Source organism: Martes martes (genome assembly GCF_963455335.1).
Source record: "Martes martes genome assembly, chromosome: 6".
NCBI classification, from domain to species: Eukaryota; Metazoa; Chordata; class Mammalia; order Carnivora; family Mustelidae; genus Martes; species Martes martes.
Genome location: NC_137893.1, coordinates 49,751,281 through 49,773,612, shown reverse-complemented (window position 1 = coordinate 49,773,612; position 22,332 = coordinate 49,751,281). Strand labels below are relative to the sequence as shown.

Here is a 22,332-nt window from a genome sequence, read left to right as displayed (position 1 = left end):
GAATTAGATAGATATAGATTATAGATAGATGGATGATAGAGAGATGTTAAATAGATATGATGGATGGATGGGTAGATCATAGATAAATGATAGATGATAAGAAAGAAAGAAAGACTGGATGGACAGATAATAGATGATAGATAATAGCTTGATAGCTAATAGGTAGGTAGGTTGGTAGGTAGGTAGATAAGATATATATGGTGATGGATGGATGGATGGATAAAAGATGATAGCTAGATTGTAGGTAGGTATTTAAAAAAAAAGAAAGTTCTTCCGTTTTCCAGTATATTTATGTTCACCTTTATCTTCTTCCAGTTCTTTTTTTATCTCATCTGAATTCTACTTTCAATGTAGGATATAAGATACAGATCAATTCTTTTTTTCAGATAGCTAATCAATTACCCCTGTACCATTTACTCATTTTCCCATTTACTTTAAATGTTTTTATTGTATCCTAAATGGTTATATGCACTTAAAACCCCTGTTGCTTTGTACTAATGACATTCATTCATTCAGTAATTCATTTTGGAGATGATATTGTTCCACATTTACCATTAGGGAAAAAGAATTTTCCACCAAATGCAAGAAACACTATTTTGGGGGTCTCAAATTATAAAAAATTTATGGAGGAAAGTTTTTAAATTAAAATAATCACAATTGGTTTTAGCTAACAATAAACATCAAAATAGGTACAAAATTACTTTAACCCAGACATGAACCAAATGAAAGTGTGAAGGGGATACCATCTAACTTAGTTGAATGTTTTTATCTTACTCATCAAAAATAAGAGAAAAATGATAAACTTCATGAGGACTGTGGGTTGGCTTTTTCAGTCTCCTTTCAAGAGAATGCTTGTCTTTCTTTTTAAATTATTTGTTTTTAAAAGGATTTCTTTTTTTTTTTTTTCCCCTCATGGGACCGAAGGGTACTATCTATGTAAAAATATATTTTACATACTTAGTGGTAAGAAGAAATCCCCCCAGTGGGGATCAATTGGTTGAAGTTTGTAGTGTTCTCTCAAGAAAGAGATACAGATAAGAGCGTAGTAGTACTGGACCAACAATGTTCATGTTGAATGAGCTTTGATACCTGTTGAGTCTCTCCTGTCCATATTCAAAGCCAGAACCATTCTAGAAATTTTAGAGAAAATTCAAGAACCGAAAATGATGTCAGATCTATGACTACTATCGTCTATCCATTATTTTTTCTTTGCTTCCCATATGGCAAGCATTTAAAACCATACGGCAAATGTGAAATGTATTATCCATATGACTGTAAAGACAACGAAACTGAAACTCTAGAAATTATAAACTCCCAAGATCAAACTGGCAGAGAGCAGTTCATTCCAACAGAAATCTCTCGAGTACCACGGCGCTGTGGGGCCTCAAAGAGCTCTATCCAAGAGGTACGGTAAAGTCAGATTAGACAAGGCTGGGGACAATCGCAGAACGGCCTCGCAGAAAAACAAACGCAGTCCAGCTTTGCCCCGCCTGGCCTCCCTGGAGCTTCCCTGGACGTAAGCTAGTCAGAGGGTCAGACGCGGGCGGTGGGCGTGGAAAGGCGGAGCTCTCAAAGAGAAAACTCACTACGATCTTTGAAAACCGTAGGTAAACACGCTTAAAACTATAATGACGTGCCCAGCCAACACCACGTAAAGGAGGTACGGCAAAATCCTACTCACAGCTCGCACTCTCAAAAAAACTCGGGCTCCCAAGCCCATCCCGGAATCCTTTGCGCCGCGCTCAAGAAAGCCCTGGAACACTTTGGCTCCTTCGGCCGCCGTAGGCTCGGCGTTGCTATGGAAACACAGCTACCTTCACTATGTCGTTGCAACAGGCCCCTCAGTCGCGGGTGTTCGTGGAACTGGTTCCCTGGGCTGACCGGGGCCGGGAGAACAATGTGGTCTCGGGCAGTGAGTTGCTGCCCGGCCTCCGCCGCCCACTCCCCTCAGCACAGACCCAAACTGCGACTCGTGAGGTGCACGTAAGCGGCACCGCGGAGCTTTCCGCGAGCCCAGACCGGGCGCAGGTGGCAGTGTTAGTGAGCAGCACCAAGGAGACGGCGGCTGAGGCCAAGAAGAGCGTTTGCCGCCGCCTGGACTACATCACGCAGAGCCTCCAGCAGCAGGGCCTGCAGGTGAGAGCTTCACAGGGGAGGCCTCGGCACGGACCGCAAACACCGGAGGTGGAGGTTCGGCCCGGCGGCCCCTGGAGCCAGGAGGAGGTGGGGAGGGTCTTCAGTGTCTGGGGCGCGTTGGTGTCATTGGTATTACGGAGCGCCAGAACCTGGCGGAGTGACACTTCGGCCAACAAAGTAGTTACTCGCCCCATTGACTTTTAAAGTGCAAGAATGCAAATCGAGTAGGTTTTTATTTGGCGATATTTGCCGCAGTGATTTTTTTCTTAACCTTGATATGATGAACTGTTAGACTTGACACATTAGATGTAAATCATTCCTTGTTTTGATTCTGCACTGTGCAATTACCAAGTGAAAGAAAACTCGGCCCGCTCTCTCCTAACCTTGTTAAGCTTCGCGTGGAGTGGTTCTTCAGTATTTTTCGCAAACAGTAACTTGGGTAGGAAAGTTGCATCCATTATCCTTTTATAAAGACAAAAAGAAAAAAGTTCTGCAGTTATTTTAGTTTTAACTTTCAAGACAGTTAAGCCAGTATATTGTAGATACCACATAAATGAAATACCTCTACTTACCAGAGATGTCCAGGAACCAAACACTAAATAAATCTTATCTCAACTCTACTTCTTAGAAGAAAAAAATGAACCAGCTTTATGTAATCTGAACGACAGCTCTGGGAGTAAGGTTTTAATACCCCTAGTTCGATTTTAAAGAGGTTAAATAATGCTCTAAATTTCAGCCAGGGCGGTATTTGAACATTTGTCTTCTTGAAACTAAAATCTGTATTTGTTCTAACCATAGCTGGCGCCAGATAATTAGAATACAAGAAATTAGAAACCACAGAACGGGTCAACTCATTTCCTTCATTCTACACAGTAGGACTCCAAACGCCAGCGTTGTGATTTATCCAGGATAACACCAAGTTCATAAAAGTGCTTCTTGTCTATTGTTAGACATGACACAGGCCCAAAAGCAAGTCTTTATTTTAAGGAAAAATATATTTGTACTGCATTTACAAACATAGAATTATTGAAAAAGTCATTTGGAAAAGATGTCTCAATGACAGTTTGAAAGTATCCAGGGGTGCCTGGGTGGCTCAGTCGTTAAGTGTCTGCTTTCGGCTCAGGTCATGATGCCAGCGTCCTGGGATCCAGCCCAGCATCATCAGGCTCCCACCTCAGTGGGAAGCCTGCTTCTCCTCCTTCCACTCCACCTGCTTGCATTCCTTCTCTCACTGTCTCTCTCTCTGCCAAATAAATAAAATCTTTTAAAAAAGATAAAAAGAATTCAAATGCTAATTATAAATAATGTGAATTAAATGGTTTAATATGTAGAGAATTTTCATCAAAAAACTGTTGCTAGTGCTGCAGTCCTGTTTGCATATGACTAATTCTTAATTTATTTACATAAAATGTATACCAAGTTCATATGGCTGTAACTTCTCATATGTAAAGCAATAAATTACTACATCTGATTTAATAATTATATTTGGGTTCAGTGTTCAAGACATAGCAAGTCAGTAATGTCCCAATTATCTCTGCTAATGGAAGTATGCAGTCATGGAGATCATTTGTTCAGTAGATAATGCAAAAAATCAATTATGCTACTTTTCAGAATGAATTATAATGGGTTTTCACGAAGTCTTTATTCATCTTAGACTTTGGAGTTTTGGATTTTTTTTTTTTAAAGATTTTATTTATTTGACAGAGATCACAAGTAGGCAGAGCAGCAGGCAGAGAGAGAGGGAGAAGCAGGCTCCCCACTGAGCAGAGAGCCCGATGCAGGGCTCAATCCCAGGACCCTGGGACCATGACCTGAGCCAAAGGCAGAGGCTTAGCCCTCTGAGCCACCCAGGCGCCCCGGAGTTTTGGATTTTTAAACATCACTCCCCTACTTAAAGGTCTCCTTATATTCCACATTCCTTTGCTTAATAGATGGGCCCTAATTCTCTGTCATTTTCTGTCATCTCTCTCCCCTCCTTGACTAGCTGACTCCCATTTTTTCCTTTAAGAACCAGCCAAGCTCACCTCCTTGGCATTCCTTTTCTAGCATAACACTAGTCTCTGCCATACCATGTTACCTTCTCCACTTGTAATAAAACCATTCTGGATTTTAGCAGTTGCTTTACTGGTGTCTCCTTCATATTCTAAACTTCTCCAGAGCTTTGACCATTTTCTATCACTTGCTTTGCATCCATGGGTTATGCTTTATACACATCACATTATACTCAAAAAGTGGTTTTTGAATGACTAAAAGAAAAAAAAATGAGGCCCTAAATAAACTATTCAACTCTATTATAGATAATTTTATGATTATATATAGCTTCACATGTGAAGGCATACCCTCATTTGTAGTGTTGTTTTCATGGAAAAATGTTTTAAAGTTCTAAGCAGTATTTACTTACTCAACCATCAAACATTTTTTAAGCATTTCCTGTCACTGCTCATTTTTAAATAACACTTAATATGATCTGTAATTATTTTGCTTTCTGGTTTGTATGTTCCCTCCATAGGCTCATAATTGTATTTTTTTTTCAATAAATATGTAATAGATTCATGTTGCTGGGCACCAAAAGTAGAGAATGAGTGAAACTTAGTCACTGTGCTGAAGTAGTCTTATGATAGGAATAGACTAATATATAATAAGTGTCGTGAGGAAAATATGTACCTGAGACAATTCAGTAGAGTAAGAGAGGTAATAATGTTCATTTTACTTGAGGGATTCCAGAAAGATTTCATAATGGAAGTGACTCTCGTGTCAGATCTTCAACAGTGAAAGGAAAGCATTCTAGTTCCACACTAGAATGCAGCAAGTATGTGTGTTCCGAGCTCTCTATGCAGTGCATTATGGCTAGGACACAGGACTACATGGGGAAAATGGAGGAGAATCGAGATAAGACTGAAGAAGAAAGCTGTAGACAGAACATGGATGAAGGCCTTGTTTGCTATATTGAGGAGTTTGGATATTATTGGGATTTTAAAAAAAAAACAAAAAACAAACAAACAAAAAAACCCTGTTTAATTGCTAGACCTTTTGCAAATGTTATCTCATTTCATACTCATTCCCACCACATGAGACTGGCATTTCAGTTGCTGTTTATAGATGAGAACTCTCAGGATCAGAGTGATTATTGGCAGGTAGCTTGCCCAAGGTCATACGGGTAGCAAGTGGCAGAGTTTAGACTCCAGTCAAGAATTTTGACCTCAAACTCTTGCTCTTAACCACCATAGTATGTTGCTGCTTTATTGTCTTGGCAGTGGGTGACTGAGTTTTAAGGAGGGGTTGTAGCAGATGCTATTGATACCCCACACTTGTATCCCTTGGCACTTCACATTTGTGTGCATACAGGCCCAACTTCCATCTGCCAACACTTGTGAATTCCTTGCCAGTTTTTCCGGATGCAGTTTTTCCTGGCTCCACCTACAAGTGGGCCAGCCAGTAGTGCTAAAGAATTAACAACCCCTCTCAAGCTCTAGAAGCCTTCAACTAACAACTGAGAGGAGTGAGTGGAAAGAGACCTTACCCCTTGGGCAGGATAACTGAGGCATGTGTTCTGCCCCGGTTCCCAGAGTTTATCTGCAGGAATAAGTTCCAGTTGCCCACAGTGGTGACTGCTTGACAATGCATACTTTAATGGCTTGCTTTCCTTTTGTTTCACCTCTCATTCCCCTGTAGTAGTGTTTCTTGGGATCATCTTAAAAATTAAGATGCCTGTACTCACATCTTTGTCTCAGAGTCTGTTTCTGGGGGCATTCAGATTAGGATAGGGAGTAGTAGGAATAGATTGAACATATCATATGAGTTGGCTTCAGTCTTTAATTATTAAAAATGGTGACAAAATGAATTTCCTTGTTGCTAGGTATTTATACATGTTTTTAAATATGTTTTTTGGACATGAATTCCTGGCTTATACATACTTTTAAGGCTTATGAAAAATTACAGTCTAGGAGAAAAGTTTACATCTCCACTACAAATATATTCTTGGCATAGTCGGTAGTATTTTCTTTTTTAATTTTGCCAATTCAGTAGTCAAAAAATTGTTACTGTCATTTCCTGTGTTTTATTTTTTTACATTTGAGATTAAGCTTTTTTCATGTAAATTGCCAATTCATAATACTTTGTCCATTTTTTTCTGTTGTCTTTTCTTTATTAATTTATGGGAACTTCTAAAAAATTAGTTTCAGCTGTACAGTATAATGATTCAACAATTCTGTACATTTCTCAGTGCTCATCAAGATAATTACACTCCTAATCCCCTTTAACAATCTATATCCTACTCCCCACTTCCCTCTGGCAACCATCGGTTTGTTCTCTGCAGTTAAGAATCTTTTCTGGTCTCTTTTTGTTTGTTCATTTGCTTTTTTTTTAAGTTCTACCTATGAGTATAATCATATGGTATTTGTCTTCTGGCTGACTTATTACTTAGCAGTATATACTCTAGATACATCCATATTGTTGCAAATGGCAAGATTTCATTCCTTTTTTATGACTAATAGTCCAGTGTGTGTGTGTGTCTGAATGTCTGTCTCACTTTTTTTTTTTTTTTCTAAGATTTTATTTATTTATTTGACAGAGAGAGACCCACTGAGACAGGGAACACAGCAGAGGGAGTGTGAGAGAGAGAAGCAGGCTCCCCACAGAGCAGGGGATCCCAGGATCCTGGGATCATAACCTGAGCCGAAGGCAGATGCTTAACAACTGAGCCACCCAGAAGCCCCAGTCTCACATCTTCTTTATCCATTCACCTGTAGATGAACACTTAGGTTGCTTCCATATCTTGGCTATTATAAATAATGCTACAATAAACATAAGGATGCAGACATCTTTTTGAATTAGTGTTTTTGTCTTCTTTGGGTAAATACCTAATAGTGGAATTACACTGATGTATGGTAATTCTAACTTTTTGAGGAACCACCGTACTGTTTGTGGCTGCACCAGTTTGCAGTCTCAACAATCGTGTACAAGGGTTCGTTTTTCTCCACGTCCTCACTAACATTTGTTATTTCTTGTGTTTTCTATTTTAGCCATTCTGACAGATATGAGGTGATATCTCATTGTGGTTTTAATTTGCATTTCCCTGAGATGAGGGATGAGCATCTTTTCATGTGTCTGTTGGCCATCTGTATACCTTCTTTGGAAGAATGTCTATTCAGGTCCTCTTCCCATTTTTTAATTGAATTATTTCAATTCAATTGAAATAAGTTGTATAAATAAGTTATATAAATTCTTTATCTGTTTTCGATATTAACCCCTTATGGGATATATCATTTGCAAATTATCTTTTCCCACTCAGTAGATTGCCTTTTGTTTTGTTGATGGTTTCCTTCCCTGTGCAAAAGGTTTTGATTTTCTTGTAGTATCAATAGTTTAATTTTGCTTTTGTTTTCCTTGCCAGAAGAGACATACCTAGAAAAATGTTTCTATGGCTATGTCAAAAAAGTTATTGCCTGGGTTTTCTTCTAGGAATTTTATGGTTTTAAGTCTCACATTTAGGTCTTTAATCCATTTTGAGTTTACTTTTATGTATGGTATGAGAAACTGGTACAGTTTCATTCTTTTGCATGTAGCTGTCCAGGTTTCCCAGCACCATCTGTTGAAGAGACTGCCTTTTTCCCACTGTATATTCTTGTATCCTTTGTCATAGATTAGTTAATTGTCATAGGCCATATAAGTGTGGGATTATTACTGAGCTCTCTCTTCCATTCCATTCATCTATGTGTCTATTTTTGTGCCAGTATTTACTATTCTGATTACTGCTGCTTTGTAGTATATCTTGATATCTGGGGTTGTGATACCTCTAGCTTTGTTCTTCTTTTTCAAGATTAAGAGAACGTTAAAATTAAGATTATAAGTAATTCTGTATTTCATGTTTTGCAAAAATTTTCCCAATTTTATCTTTGCCATATAACTTTTTACAGTATTGAACATTCAAAATTTTTAAGTTTTATTTTGTCAAATTCATTAATCTTTTCTGTAGGTCTCTTGCCTTTGGTGTTAACACTTATTGGGTCCTTCCAAAGCTTAAGGTTGTATAACCATTAACTAATATTTCCTGGAACCTTTAGGGACCCTTTATACTGCATTAAATATTTGCTATGTTAGAATTTATTTTGGTATAAGGAAAAAGATTTTATTTTCTCCTAAATGGGTAAGTTGCTATACTGAAATCATGTATTGAGGTCTTATCCCTTACTGCTTATGCAAGAACCTAACTCAGATTGCCTTGAAAATGTATTAAAAATTTTTTTAAATTAATAAAAACTTAAAAGTATTGCTTTACATCACCTTAAATCGGTAGTATGCCCTTTAGGTATGCATTGGTCAAGGCTCTATTTTGATGCAGCTCTCCTGGCTTTCCTGCAGCTTCCTGCATGATACCAAAACAGCTGCAACATTTCCAAGCCTTACACCACATACTATACCATAACAAGAAAGACAATAGTTCTTATTTCCCACAACCACATAAAAACAAATATTCCGGGGTGCCTGGGTGGCTCAGTCAGTTAAGCGTCTACCTTTGGCTCAGGTCATGATCCTGAGTTCCTGGGTGGAGCCTCCACCTACTTTGGGCTCCTTGCTCAGCAAGGAGTCTGCTTCTCCCTCTCCTTCTGCCTCTCCCCCTGCTTGTGTGTGTGCTCTCTCTCAATGAAAAAATATATATGTGTGTGTATATATATATGCATATATATATGTGCATATACATATATATGCACATACTCCTGTAGTTCACTGTAAATTGACAACCTAAATCTGTCCTTGTGGCCAGAGAAATGGCATATACTAATTAGCTTCGATTGGATTTCTGCCCATTTTTAACCATAATCTTGTAGCAAGTTAGGTGTGATAATCCTGAATGGTTTAGACCTATGATGATTTACCTTGAACCACAGAGTTGCTATGTAGAGAAAGTAGGGGCAGAATGTATGGCATAAGGATTCCATACTGCTTCTTGTGCCTACTGGTTTGAAATGTTACTGGTATTATATTTGCAATCCAGATATTCTTGGATCAGTTTCAGAGTACTAGTTCTTTTCATTAGTACCACATTATTTAATTACATCTTTGTAATTATATCTTTGTAAAACATTTGTAGGGCAACTTCTCTCATTACTTTTCTACTAAAAAGATTTCCTGTCTGTGAGGGACATGTTAAATGACACCATGAAGATACAGTCAGAAAATCCAGACAGTATAAAATTCTGCAGTCCAAATAAAACTTCTGTTCATATTTTGCGTTGTTTATGTATTAATTTCAGGAGAATTGCTGATTTTACAATATTGTGCCCTGGTCCATTTACTCAAGCATTTTTTCTGTGAGGTTTTATGGCTTTCTTCATGTTTATCCTTTTTAAGTTTACTCCTGCCATAACATGGTTTTTTATATCTATTGAGAATGTTACCTTGCTGCCTTCATAGACTTTAGTTATTCTTATACTGACTGTTTTGTGTTTTAAAATCAGCCCTTTATATTTGGGTATAAAATAGCTTCCCAGGAGCGTAATTGGGAAAACTTAATAGACTAGGCCGGTATATTTTAGTATTTTTTAGTTTGTAGCCGATATGGCAGGATTTCCCAATCTCAGCATTATTTTTAACATCCTCGACGAAAACAATTCTTTGTTATGGGGTGCTGTCCTATGCACTGTAGAATATTGAGCTATATTCCTGGCCCCTACCCATCAGGTGACCAACTTGTCCTAATTTACCTGGGACTGTCCCAGTTTTGCAACTGATAGTCTCATATCTCAGGAACCTCCTTGGTTCCTGGTAAACAGGAGCATTTATTCACACTGTCTACTTACTACATCACATTAGTGTACTCCCCTAACCCATTTTTAACAATCGAATATGCCTCCAGACATTAACAAATTTCCCTGGGGAGCAAAATTTCCTTCTGCCTTAGGAACCATTACCCTATAGTTAAGCAGAAAATCTCATATTTTCTCATTACCAGGAATATATCTACACTGAAACAAATTTAGGTTTATTTAGCATGATCAGCAGACATACTCCTGTAACATTCAGAATGCTTTATGTACAAACAATTCCTCATTTGTATACCACTCTAAATTCCTACTTTTTGTACTAATGTAAAAATTACTACAAATGAAGTGACAATTATGATGAAATTTTCAGCAAATATTTATAGACTTTGAATTTATTTTATGTAACTTTTAGGAAGGTTTTAAACATGAAGCAAACCAGTTCTTTCCACATACTCTGTCATTCTGATTTTAGTAAGTTCAGGTTTCTACTTTATGTTTTAGAGTCACTGCATTTAGTAGCCAAACCGTTAGTAATCGTACTCTTGTACTTTCTGCTTCAGGCAGAAAATGTAACTGTGACAAAGGATTTTAGAAGAGTGGAAAATGCTTATCACATGGAAGCAGAGGTATGTATTTATCATGACAAATAATTGGAAACAGCATGACTTTGTGGGAACAATTTGCATTTATTTTTGTACTTGAAAGGTACAGGAGAAATGCTTCTCGTGGTATTAATAAAAGATTATTTTTCTCAAAATCACTCTTGGTATTAATATCTGTGGAGTTTTTTTGTTTACTTATGTTTTTTTAGTAATCTCTATAACCAACATGGGGCTTGAACTCAGGACCTCAAGATCAAGAGTCACATGCTCTTCCCACTGAGCCAGCCAGGCGCCCCTGTGTGAACTTTTAAAATAAATTTTAGTGAGGGGCACCTGGGTGGCTCAGTGGGTTAAAGCCTTTGCCTTTGGCTCAGGTCATGATCTTAGGGTCCTGGGATGGAGCCCCGCATTGGGCTCTCTGCTCAGCAGGGAGCCTGCTTCCTCCTCTCTCTCTGCCTGCCTCTCTGCCTACTTGTGAGCTCCCTCTCTGTCAAATAAATAAATAAAATCTTAAAAATAAAATTTTTTTTTAAATGTTAATGAGATTTATTTGAGAAAAATCATTTTGAAATGGAATAAAAATAGTAAGGAGGAACTGGCAGTTAATTGCCACCTAATAAAATTGTAATAAAGTTATCACTTTGTAAGCAGGAAACACTATAGGAGAGAAATTTCTTCTCAGATAAAAAGCAAATTAATAAACATAAGGATTAAAACACTTTCAACATTCTTTTCTTTTGTAATGTAATTTTACTGTGTTGTGGTAAGTTAAATTTTATTTAAAAATAAAACCACTTGTGGGCTCCTGTGTGGCTCAGTTGGTTAAGCATCAGACTCTTGATTTTTGCCTCAGGTTATAAACTCAGGGTCATGAGATGAGTTCCACTTTGGGCTCTGTGTTCACTAAGGAGTCTGAGATTCTCTCTCTCCCTCTCCACATATGCATGCACACACTCCCTCTCTCTCTAAAATGAATAAATCTTCAAAAATAAAAACCACTTGGGGCACCTTGCTGGCTTAGTTAATAGAGCTTTCAACCCTTGATCCTGGGGTTGTGAGTTCAAGCCCCACACTGGGTGTACAGATTACTTAAAAATAAAATCTTTAAGGGGCATCTAGGTGGCTCGGTCAGTTAAGCCTCTGACTTAGCTCAGGTCATGATCTCAGGGTCCTGGGATGGAGCCCCAAGCCCATGTTGGGCTCTTTCCACACCAGGGAGTCTACTTGTCCCTCTCCCTCTCCCTCTCCTCTTGCTCATCCTCTTTCTTTCTCTCTCAAATAAATAAAATCTTTTTAAAAATAAAATAAAGTCTTTAAAATAATTCTAAAAATAAAAAAATAAAAAGCACTCAACCTTTGCCCAGATTAAAAAGAACAAAATATTTTTTGTACACTCAATGATAACATTTAGTTCCTACAACTGCCTATACTTTTTACTTATCTTTATAGATTTTTATGATCAGGATTTCATGAAATCAGAGTATGTTATAGCTGTGGTTAGGTTATAGGACAGCTGTTGTTTCAGCTTCCAAACATCTTAGGATAGGTGCTAGGTCCATACTGCCTCCTGTCACAGGAAGCAAACAAGAATGGAGTTAGAGTGGACTCTTATTGATCTAGTCAGATAACCTTTATCATTAGAGGTGGGAAATATCTCAAGAAATCATCTGCCCTTCAGGCAGATAATAGATTATTTTTCTAATATTAAGGATGTGAGTTTAATCTCAAATAACTTGGGCTCAGACTTCTCAAAGACTATTACAAGAATTAGAATGGAAATTAGAATCCTGGCTTCTTACCTCTTTGAGATAGTAATTTTTACAAACATTGTTGTTCCAGTACTTAATTTAATAGTTTCGTGATTTCACCACTTAATATTATCAATTAATTGAACTATCTCAAGGAGTTTTAAAATTACTCATGATAATTTTAGGGATCCACATGACAAAATTTATTTTATAGTAGTTGGGACTAAAAAGTATCTTTCAAAACAGGATGAAAGGGCTCTGAGGGAATGGACAAAATGGGTGAAGGGGAGTGGGGAGTGAGAGGTATAGTCTTCCAGTTATGGAATGAGTAAGTCACAGAAATGAAAGGTACAGCATAGGACATACAGTCAGTAGTATTGTAATAGTGTTGTATGGTGACAGATGGTAGCCACACACACTTCTGGTGAGCAGAGCCCAAGGTATAGACTTGTTGGGGCACCTGGCCGGCTGGGTTGGTTGGTGGAGCATGTGACTCTCCATCTTGGTGTTGATAAGTTCTAGCCCCATGTTGGGTGTAGAGATTACTTAAAATCTTTAAAAAAAAAAAAAAAGTATAGATTTGCTGAATCACTGTGTTGTATACCTGAAACTAATGTAACATGTGTGCCAACTATAGTTTATTAAAAAGGGAGTTATTATAAAAAGGAGTTATGAAACTTCTCAGATGTGAAAAGTTTTAATATAATTTTTAATGATTTTTATTAAATACACTATGATATCATTGTCTCATATCAATTGTTTTCTTAAAATAGGTTTTCAATTTGGGGCTTTTTGGTTGATATTCACAGTAGAGATTGGATGTCTCCCCTCCCCCCCAAAAAAAAATCACAACAGGGGGAAGAACAGAGTAGTAAGATTCCATATTATGGAGATCAAAAGCCGGGAGTTATTCAGGAACTCCTCCAGTAGTTACTGCCTGTCAGGATTTCAGGCTATAGTGAATGTTCATTGGCTCAGATTATCTTAAGTAAATTGGGTTTATTGTGAGGGTAACACCAGGAAGTAAGGAGGAAAAGAATGGCCCCCCGCAAATACACAGACAGGCTTCATGGAAAACTGGCATGTTTTTCAGATTGAGTTGTTTTAGGGACTCACTGTGCAGTTACAGAAAATGCATTAGAGCTGCTTGTTTTGCTATAAGAACATGACTAAATGAGGACTTGGCTAAACACTGCTCATCTTCCTTCTGCTATACTTATTTCTTAACGTCATGTACTCAGTTTCTTCAGAGAATCTGATTATATTTTGTATAGGGTTCCTCGATAGCCAGAATTCTTATATCCTGCCATCTGCAGTCAGTGGAGACCAGGGGTCACAAGGTACAAAATAATGTCTAACATACCAATATTCTCATGGACAGTTAAATATATAAAGTAAGATCAGATGGTAGAACATGACATAATAACTAAAATTTTCATCCTGAAAGGGACTTCAGAGATTCTTTATCTAAACTCCCACCTACCCTGCTGCTTCTCTTTATTTTAAAGATAATATCGAAAGTTAGAAATTATGTAGGTGCATGAATATAAAAAGTTTATTCCATTTTCAGACATCTAATCAATACAAAATTTTGTAACATTAAGCCAGAATTGACTTACTAGTATTCCTCCATTATGCACCTCTCCAAGAACAGAAGGCTAAACTTGTTCCTTCAGATAGATACTTGAGGTTCAGTAGCATGTTGATGCTATTTTTTTCTTCTCCAGGGGTAAGACTCCCCAGTTTCTTTAGTCATATCTTATAGTAAGACATACTCTTTATTGAGCTAACCAATTTCCATCTAAAGCACCTGCAGCTATAGTGTCCTAATTGTGATTTAGCCAATCGGTAGTAGAGAAAGATGATTATCTCCTTTATCCTGGAATGTCACATTGTTACCTTCTTTTGAGCTCACAGTCCTAATTAGTAATTACAATTAACTGAACTTTCTCACATGCTGCTTTTAAGTCATATTTCTCCTATTTTATACTTTGTTATTGCTATTTCAAAATGAAATGTAAGAGTTTAAATTTACCTCTGTAAAATTTTATCCACTAGATTTGACCTATATTTCCAGCCTGTTAGGATCTTTTTGGATCTTGATTTTATCAAGCAGGGTTTATAGTCCATCCTGCCAGCGTTCTGTCACCTGCTGATCTGATCATCTGTGTACCCATCTGTGTAATTAATAAAAATATTAAGTAGCATTAATCAACTATGACACTAACCAACAATGTTGCCATGAAGACTATATGTCAGTATATCCTAAGATTTATTTAAATAAGTAAAATATAAATACTTTATTGCTATAGTATTTCTCTGATAACTTGCCAGCTAGGAAGTGGATTAGTACATGATGACTTGTTCTTAATAATCTCAAATCTACATCCTCAATAGATTAGCCTTTGGATAGAAATAATTTGGCAGTGGTTCAGAAGATAGAGTTTAGAAGAGAAGCACTGAGTTGGTGAACTTCGCTCTCAGGAATAAAAGCGAAGTTAAAAGTCAGATTTGTTTTCTACTTAATATTTTATCAAGAAACTCAATACTTAGAGAACCTTATAAGATTTATAGTCTTTAGTTCCTGTGTTCTTATTTTGTTGTTCCAATGCCTTGTTGAAGGACCATTAAAATGAGAAAGATTTGTATTCTTTTCTTCAGAGACAGGACTAAGAAAGCAGTGGAGATTTAAAGAGGGAAGATAAGAACAGATTGTGGCAATATGACAAAGAAAAGAAAATATGCAAAGTATCTGAGGCCTGTGGCAATAGAACAAAATGAATCAAAGGGCTTTATCTTCTTTCCTTCTCATAGAAACCTTTTTTCTCTCTTTTCTAATTTCTTACAAACTAATTTTTAAAATAATCTGTTCTAGAATCCTGCTTAGAATTGAAAAGCATCTACCCTACTACATGCAGTTTGTTCAGTGTTATCTGCTTAACCTTTTTAGGAAATTAGAACCCAAAGTATTTTTAGAGGCCTTTGGCCTGTTTCTGTATGGTAATTGAGAGTAGCAATAATTCAGAAGTCTCATTTGCAGAAATTTTTAATAAACTGAGATTTTACTTATCCAATAGGAGACAAATTCACTGAAAGCACTTAAAATCTCACCTATTTTCAGGGTATCTGGCTGGCTGAATCAGCAGAGCATGCAGCCCTTGATCTTGGGATCATGAATTCGAGCTCCATGTTAGGAGGTAGAGTTTACTTAAAAAAAACAGGAAGAAAACCCACCACCTATTTTGAAGTTCAGTTTCTTTTTCAGTACTAAAATTTCTAAAGTAATTATTTTTTTTTTTAAGATTTTATTTATTTATTTGACAGAGATCACAAGTAGGCAGAGAGGCAGGCAGAGAGAGAGGGGGAAGCAGGCTCCCTGCTGAACAGAGAGCCTGATGCGGGTCTCTATCCCAGGACCCTGAGACCATGACCTGAGCCGAAGGCAGAGGCTTAACCCACTGAGCCACCCAGGCACCCAGTAATTATTCTTCTTGACCAAAGAGATGGGAAGCATTTATGTCTCAATCTGTTTTGTAATTTAATATAGCTAGTACAAGATAGTATGTAAAATCTATATATGTGTATACATTTGTAATCACATTATTTTACCCTGATGAAACATATAATGAGGATTTTGAATATGATATATGAATTTATCTTGAATTTTTTTTATCTGCAATGTATGAGATAGATTGAAAGTTTTTTATCCTGAATATCTCTTTTTAAATACTGTGATGCAACACCTCTATTCTTTAGTAAAACTCTGCCTCATTAACTTGGATTTCTACCTAACTGTGTATTGATTATATACCACATTGCTGAATTTAAAAGAAGTTCAGGGCATTGGAAGGCTTAAAATAGTTCTTAAACTGTTAGAAAAAGAAGAATACAGGTTTTTTTTCTACCTAATTTACTTCTTGCTAATCATTTAACCCACATTCCTAAACTATAGTTTGTCGGTGGTTTGGGACAAAGACAAAGAGCTGATAGTCTGTTCACCAATGTAGATGTAGCTCTAAAAGCTCATCTGCTAACTTTGTAAGTCATGGTAGTGATAAGAAGGATGCAAGGCAGAGAAAATTATGTCTGGACAGCTCTGAAGCTGATCTCAACAGATAGCTTTTCCTGTTATTTCTAGACATAGAGCAGGTAAGTACCACATGTTAAACCTGATTCTGTGGGACTAGATTTGCCTCAGATAATTAGGGGTGGTAGGGAATTGGAAAAGAAAGAACTAGTATCTTTTCTGCAAACTACTTAGGAATTTTCACTGTCCTTCCTTCCATATACTACTACTTTTTTTTTTTTTAATAGCAAAGGATACCAAGGATGATACAAAAGATTCAGCATGTTTCATAGCAAAGGGTATATATTTATAAACACTATTTTCGTTTTAAGCTGTCAGAGTAGAAATTGGAATTTTTTTTTAAATAAAATTTATTTCAGGGCCTCTGTGTCGCAGTCAGTAAGTGTCCGACTCTTAGTTTCCACTTAGGTCATTATCTCAGGTTCTTGAGATGAAACCCTGCGTCAGGTTCTGAGCTCAACAGGGAGTCTGCTAAAGTTTCTGGCTCCCTCTCCTGCTCCTCCCCCACATTTGTTCATTCTCTCACTCTAAAATAAATCTTAAAAAGAAAAAAAAAGTTTAATTCAAGGGCACTTATGTAGCAAAGAATTGCTTTTGTTGATACTTGGAACCTGTTATGCTCAATCACTTTAATCTGCATGCAAAGAAACCCTTTGAACTCTCAAATTTAGTCACCTTCCAACTCCACAGAGGCACTGTAAATCTTGCTATATTTCATAACATGTAGTGAAATGTATATACAGTGCCTCTGTGACACTCTTACAGATTAAATATAGCAACAAGAGACAGAGGATTTTTTCCATACACTGTACAAATGCAGAAAAGTATTATATAGTCTTTTTTTTTTTTTTTTTTTTTTTTTTTTAGGGTGAGTGAGCACACAAGCAGTGGGGAGGGACAGAGGGAGAGAGAGAATCTTAATCTCACAACCCTGATATCATGATCTGAGCCAAAATCGAGTTACATGCTTAACCAACTGAGCTGCCCAGGCATCCCTTTATTTTTCATTCCTTTTTAAAGGTTATTTGAGAGCAAGAAAGAGAGAGCACAAGTGGCAGAGGAGGCAGAGGGAGATAATCTTCAAGCAGACTCTCTACTGAGCACGGAGCTGGCAAGGGGCTCAATCTTAACAACCCTGATATAATGACCTAAGCTGAAGAATCAGATGTTCAACCAACTGAGCCACCCAGAAGCCCCCTGTATTTATTATTAAAGGTAGCCTAAGAGCATTTTGGAGCTTTGATTTTTCAACCAGGAAGGAAATGCAAATTTAACTATCTATAGGTTAAAAACTAGCAACCTGGATGAGGCTGGGGAGATTGATTTTTGACTAATAGATTGATATTTTGACTGATACCATACAGTAGTTTAAAAAAAAAAAGAAACAAAAATACTTATAAGACTTCTCTCTTTTTTTTTTTTAAGATTTTATTTATTTATTTGACAGAGGGAGATCACAAGTAGGCAGAGAGGCAGGCGGGGGGGGCGGGGGTGGTGGGAAGCAGGCTCCCTGCTGAGCAGAGAGCCCAATGCGGGGCTTAATCCCAGGACCCTGGGATCATGACCTGAGCCGAAGGCAGAGGCTTTAACCCACTGAGCCACCCAGGCGCCCCACTTATAAGACTTCTCTTAAAAAGACAGACAAGACTTCTGCTTCTGGCTGAGATAGAATAACATGGACCAGATTTACCTTCCCACCTGAAACCAAAAAATGTACAAAGTATGTGAAAGAGTGCTTTTGAAAGAGTGATTATAAGGAAGTGAAACACAGTGATCCCTGAGAAAAAAGAAACAAAAAGTCCTACCGTGTTGGTATGCCTGGGTGGCTCAGTCACTTAAGAATCTGCCTTTGGGGGGCGCCCGGGTGGCTCAGTGGGTTAAAGCCTCTGCCTTCGGCTTGGGTCATGATCTCAGGGTCCTGGGATCGAGCCCCATGTCAGGCTCTCTGCTCGGCGGGGAGCCTGCTTCCCTCTCATTCTCTGCCTGCCTCTCTGCCTACTTATGATCTCTCTCTGTCAAATAAATAAATAAAACCTTTAAAAAAAAAAAAAAAGAATCTGCCTTTGGCGCAGGTCATGATCCTGGGATCCAGCTCCATGCAGTGTGCAGTGTTGGTCTTCCTCCTCAGCTGAGAGCCTGCTTCCCACTCTCCCTCTGTCCCTCCCCCCAACTCGTTCTCTCTCTCTCTCTCTCAAATAAATAAAATCTTGAAAAAAAAAAAAAAAAAGTCCTACCTTGTCCATATTGCTGTGTTAAGTGTCCAGGCAGCTTCACAGGGAAGGAAAACCACACAGAGCCTGGAAAACGCCTTGTACTGAGGAAGTGGAATTAAGAGCCCAAACAAGACGGCTAGAGTTTGTAGGAGAGTCGAGGACTATACAAAGAGAGGTCTTCAGAGAACTACAGAGGGGACACCTCCCCCATTCCCTCAAGTATTCAGAAGAATACCCATCAGCACATATATGTGCAGAAATGACCTGAGGCTAGAAAAAAAATCACCCAAAAAATTAGAGGAAAGAGTGTTTGAGGTTCATATAAGGCTGGGGTACAACACTAGCCAGACCAGAAAATCTTGATTCAGAGGGCATGAGGTGTAGTATTGATACTTCTCTATACTCATTAGGGGGTAATAATTAGCACCAGATTGAACATTACTCTAATCCCACCTAACAAGTTTTTTGTTTGTTTGTTTTTTTAATTTCTTTGAGAGCAAGCGAGCAAGAGAGGGAGCTAACATGGGCTGGGGGTTAGGAGCAGAGGCAGAGGGAGAAGCAGACTCCTCACTGAGCAGGGAGCCTGATGCGGGGCTCCATCCCAGGACCCTGGAATCATGACCCCAGCCGAAGGCAGAGGTCCAACCAACTGAGCCAGTAAATCTTAAAAGCAAACCTAAAGAGATCAGTATTTATAGAAATACAAGAATATCCGATACCTCCCATAAAGTTGATTTACAAAGATTACCTTGCATGCAAAATAGCATGGAAATAAAGCTCACAATAAGGAAAAAAAATCAAACCCATCCAGAACCAATGTAGATATTAGAGTTAACAGACAAGATCATTTGTTATTACAGATGAATTTCATATGTTGAAAAGTTGAGACACTACTTTAAAAAAATTTAATGAAGTGTAATTTAGTTGTAAGGGTCAAGTAGGCTTATCTGTCACATATTACAAAATGACCTCATTGTTATCTGGCTTTACTTTTTTTACTCACATTTAGAGAAAATTTTGAAAGAATGCATCAACCGTGAAAATAATTTCAAGTGTCATTTCATTTACAGGTCTGCATTACATTTACTGAATTTGGAAAAATGCAAAATATTTGTAACTTTCTTATTGAAAAGTTAGATAGCTCTGTTGTCATCAGCCAACCCCAGTTCTATCATACTCCAAGTTCTGTTGAGAATCTTCGGTAAGTTAAGTACATCTTTAACTAAATTACCAATTAAAACTATTCAGTGTTAGAGTTCATTGAATGTCATATTAATAATGTCTGCATTTAATTCCTAAGACGAAAAGCCTGTCTTATTGCTGTTGAGAACGCACGGCGCAAAGCTCAAGAAGTCTGTAACGTTGTTGGCCAAACTCTAGGAAAACCTTTATTAATCAAAGAAGAAGAAACAAAAGAATGGGAAGGCCAGATAGATGATCTCCAGTCATCCAGACTCTCAGGTTCATTAACCATACAACAGAAAATCAAAAGTGCAACAATACATGCTGCTTCAAAAGTATTTATAACTTTTGAAGTAAAGGGGAAAGAGAAGAAAAGAAAAAACCTCTGAAATTCCAACTAAAATATATTGTTTGTATCATTTTATTTTTATACTTTTTATGTTTGCTTTGTCCTGAAAATATATTGTATATTCTATAAAGTATTTCTCCCCCAAATCTGTCAGTCCTTGAATATAGTCCCACAAATACCTAGGTTTACTTTCCATTTTTAAAAACTTACTATGGGGGGGACGCCTGGGTGGCTCAGTTGGTTAAGCCACTGCCTTCAGCTCAGGTCATGGTCCCAGGGTCCGGGAATTGAGTCCCGCATCCGGCTCCTTGCTCAGCAGGGAGCCTGCTTCTCTCTCTGCCTCTATCGGCCACTCTGCCTGCTTGTGCTCACTCGCTCGCTCGCTCTCTCGCTCTCTCTGCCAATGAATAAATAAAATCTTTTAAAAAAAACTTACTATGGCAAATACTCTGAAAGTCAATATGTTATATGTGCACAATTATATACTGACAACATAAGTCATATATAAGAAATTTTTATATTTCTACTACAGGAATAAATATTGGCAGTCTTTTTTTTTTAAGATTTTATTTATTTATTTGACAGAGATCACAAGAAGGCAGAGAGGCAGGCAGAGAGAGAAAGCAGGTCCCTGCTGAACAGAGAGCCTGATGTGGGGCTCGATCCCAGGACCCTGGGATCATGACCTGAGCTGAAAGCAGAGGCTTTAACCCACTGAACCACCCAGACGCCCCAAATATTGGCAGTCTTAATGACAAGGAATAAAATAACTTTTGAGGGTGGCTCAGTGGGTTGAGGCCTCTGCCTTCAGCTCGGGTCGTGATCTCAGAGTCCTGGGATCGAGCCCCGCGTCGGGCTCTCTGCTCAGCGGGGAGCCTGCTTCCTTCCTCTCTCTCTCTGCCTGCCTCTCTGCCTACTTGTGATCTCTCTCTGTCAAATAAATAAATAAAATCTTTAAAAAAAAAAAAAAAAAAAAAAAAAGGGTAGTGAGGTATACTAGGAAAATATTTTGATGCCAGGAATAAAATATATAAACCAGATCCTCTTCACCAGGCTCCTTTGATTATACCAGCACTTTCCAATACAAATAAATGCAAGCCACATATGTAATTTAAAATTACCTAGGAGACATATATTTTAAAAAGTAAAATATAAAAATAAAAAAGCAGTTGAAACTAAGCTTAATATTTTATTTAATCTAAGGTGTCCAAAATGTTATCATTTCAGTATGTAATCAATATTTTTAAAATAATTATTTTAAAAATAATTTCTATTTTTTATACTAAGTTTTCAAAATCTGTACAGTTTATATCATAACATCTTAATTCAGATACTAAATTTTCATCAGAAATACCTGATCTATATTTATTTCCTAAAATGTAGTTGAAAAACTAGATTCATACATGCAAGTTCCAAACACAATTAAAAGAGCTAGTAACTTTATATCAAGTAGCAATTTTCAAATTAAATTTTTTAAAAATTTAAAATTCAGTTCCTTGATTGTACTAGACACATTTTAAGTACTTGAAGTGGTTTAATGGCTACTGTGTTGCACAGTGTAGGGTTCTGCACTTGAGATAATACCTTCAGGCTGTTTGAGATGTAGCAGCAAGTACCTGGCATTCCTGTTGCATGGCACATTATCTGCAGGTGATCATTAACCAGAACTGTTACGCAGCACAGGTTTCCCATTCCCCACCACAGAGGTATGGGCCCTAGGGTTTTTCCTCTGACCTATCTCCATCCTCCTATACCAATATTACTTTCCTACGGCACGCTCCAGTATGTAGTTTATATCCCCACCCACTTCCTTAAGTGGCACTGAAATAGTTTTATCCATCTCCTCTGTAGGGTCCTTGGCAGGAGGGAAAGTGAAAGCTAAGAAGAAAATCTTTAGGATCTGACATCCTGTGTTCAAATTCAGACTTTACTACTTTATTACTAAAGGAGTGTAAGCTTCTTTAGAATGAAGATCTTGTCTTGTTCCTAGCTGCATTCTCAAACCTGACGTAGTGTCAGGGCCAACAAAGAGTAGGCTCTCAAATATCTTCTGAGCAAATTTACCAGATGTGTAAACTTAGCAAGTAAGGCACTTTTATCTCTTTAAGCTTCCCTTTTCTCACTAACAAAATGAGGCTAAACACCTACCTTGCAGTATTGCTATAAGGATTAAAGTTGATAAATACAAGACCATGAGAATAATACCTACCATACCACAGCTGTCAGTCAATAAATAGTAGCCATTACAGCAA

The 22,332-nt window shown here is 37.6% G+C and overlaps 1 protein-coding gene across 2 annotated transcripts; it reads left to right on the top strand.

The window, feature by feature from the left end:
* The first annotated feature begins 1,552 nt into the window (after positions 1 to 1,552).
* On the top strand, positions 1,553 to 20,510 carry IRAK1BP1 (interleukin 1 receptor associated kinase 1 binding protein 1). Of its 2 annotated transcripts, XM_080805756.1 has the most exons (4): positions 1,553 to 2,136; positions 10,460 to 10,525; positions 19,620 to 19,750; positions 19,850 to 20,510. In XM_080805756.1, the coding sequence occupies exons 1-4, from the start codon at positions 1,822 to 1,824 to the stop codon at positions 20,118 to 20,120; spliced, it is 783 nt and encodes a 260-aa protein (XP_080661882.1). In that variant the 5' UTR covers positions 1,553 to 1,821; the 3' UTR covers positions 20,121 to 20,510. The 2 variants fall into 2 exon arrangements, with proteins under 2 accessions (XP_080661882.1, XP_080661883.1); XM_080805757.1 differs by lacking the exon at positions 10,460 to 10,525 and having other exon boundaries at positions 1,775 to 2,136.
* The last annotated feature ends 1,822 nt before the right edge of the window (positions 20,511 to 22,332 follow it).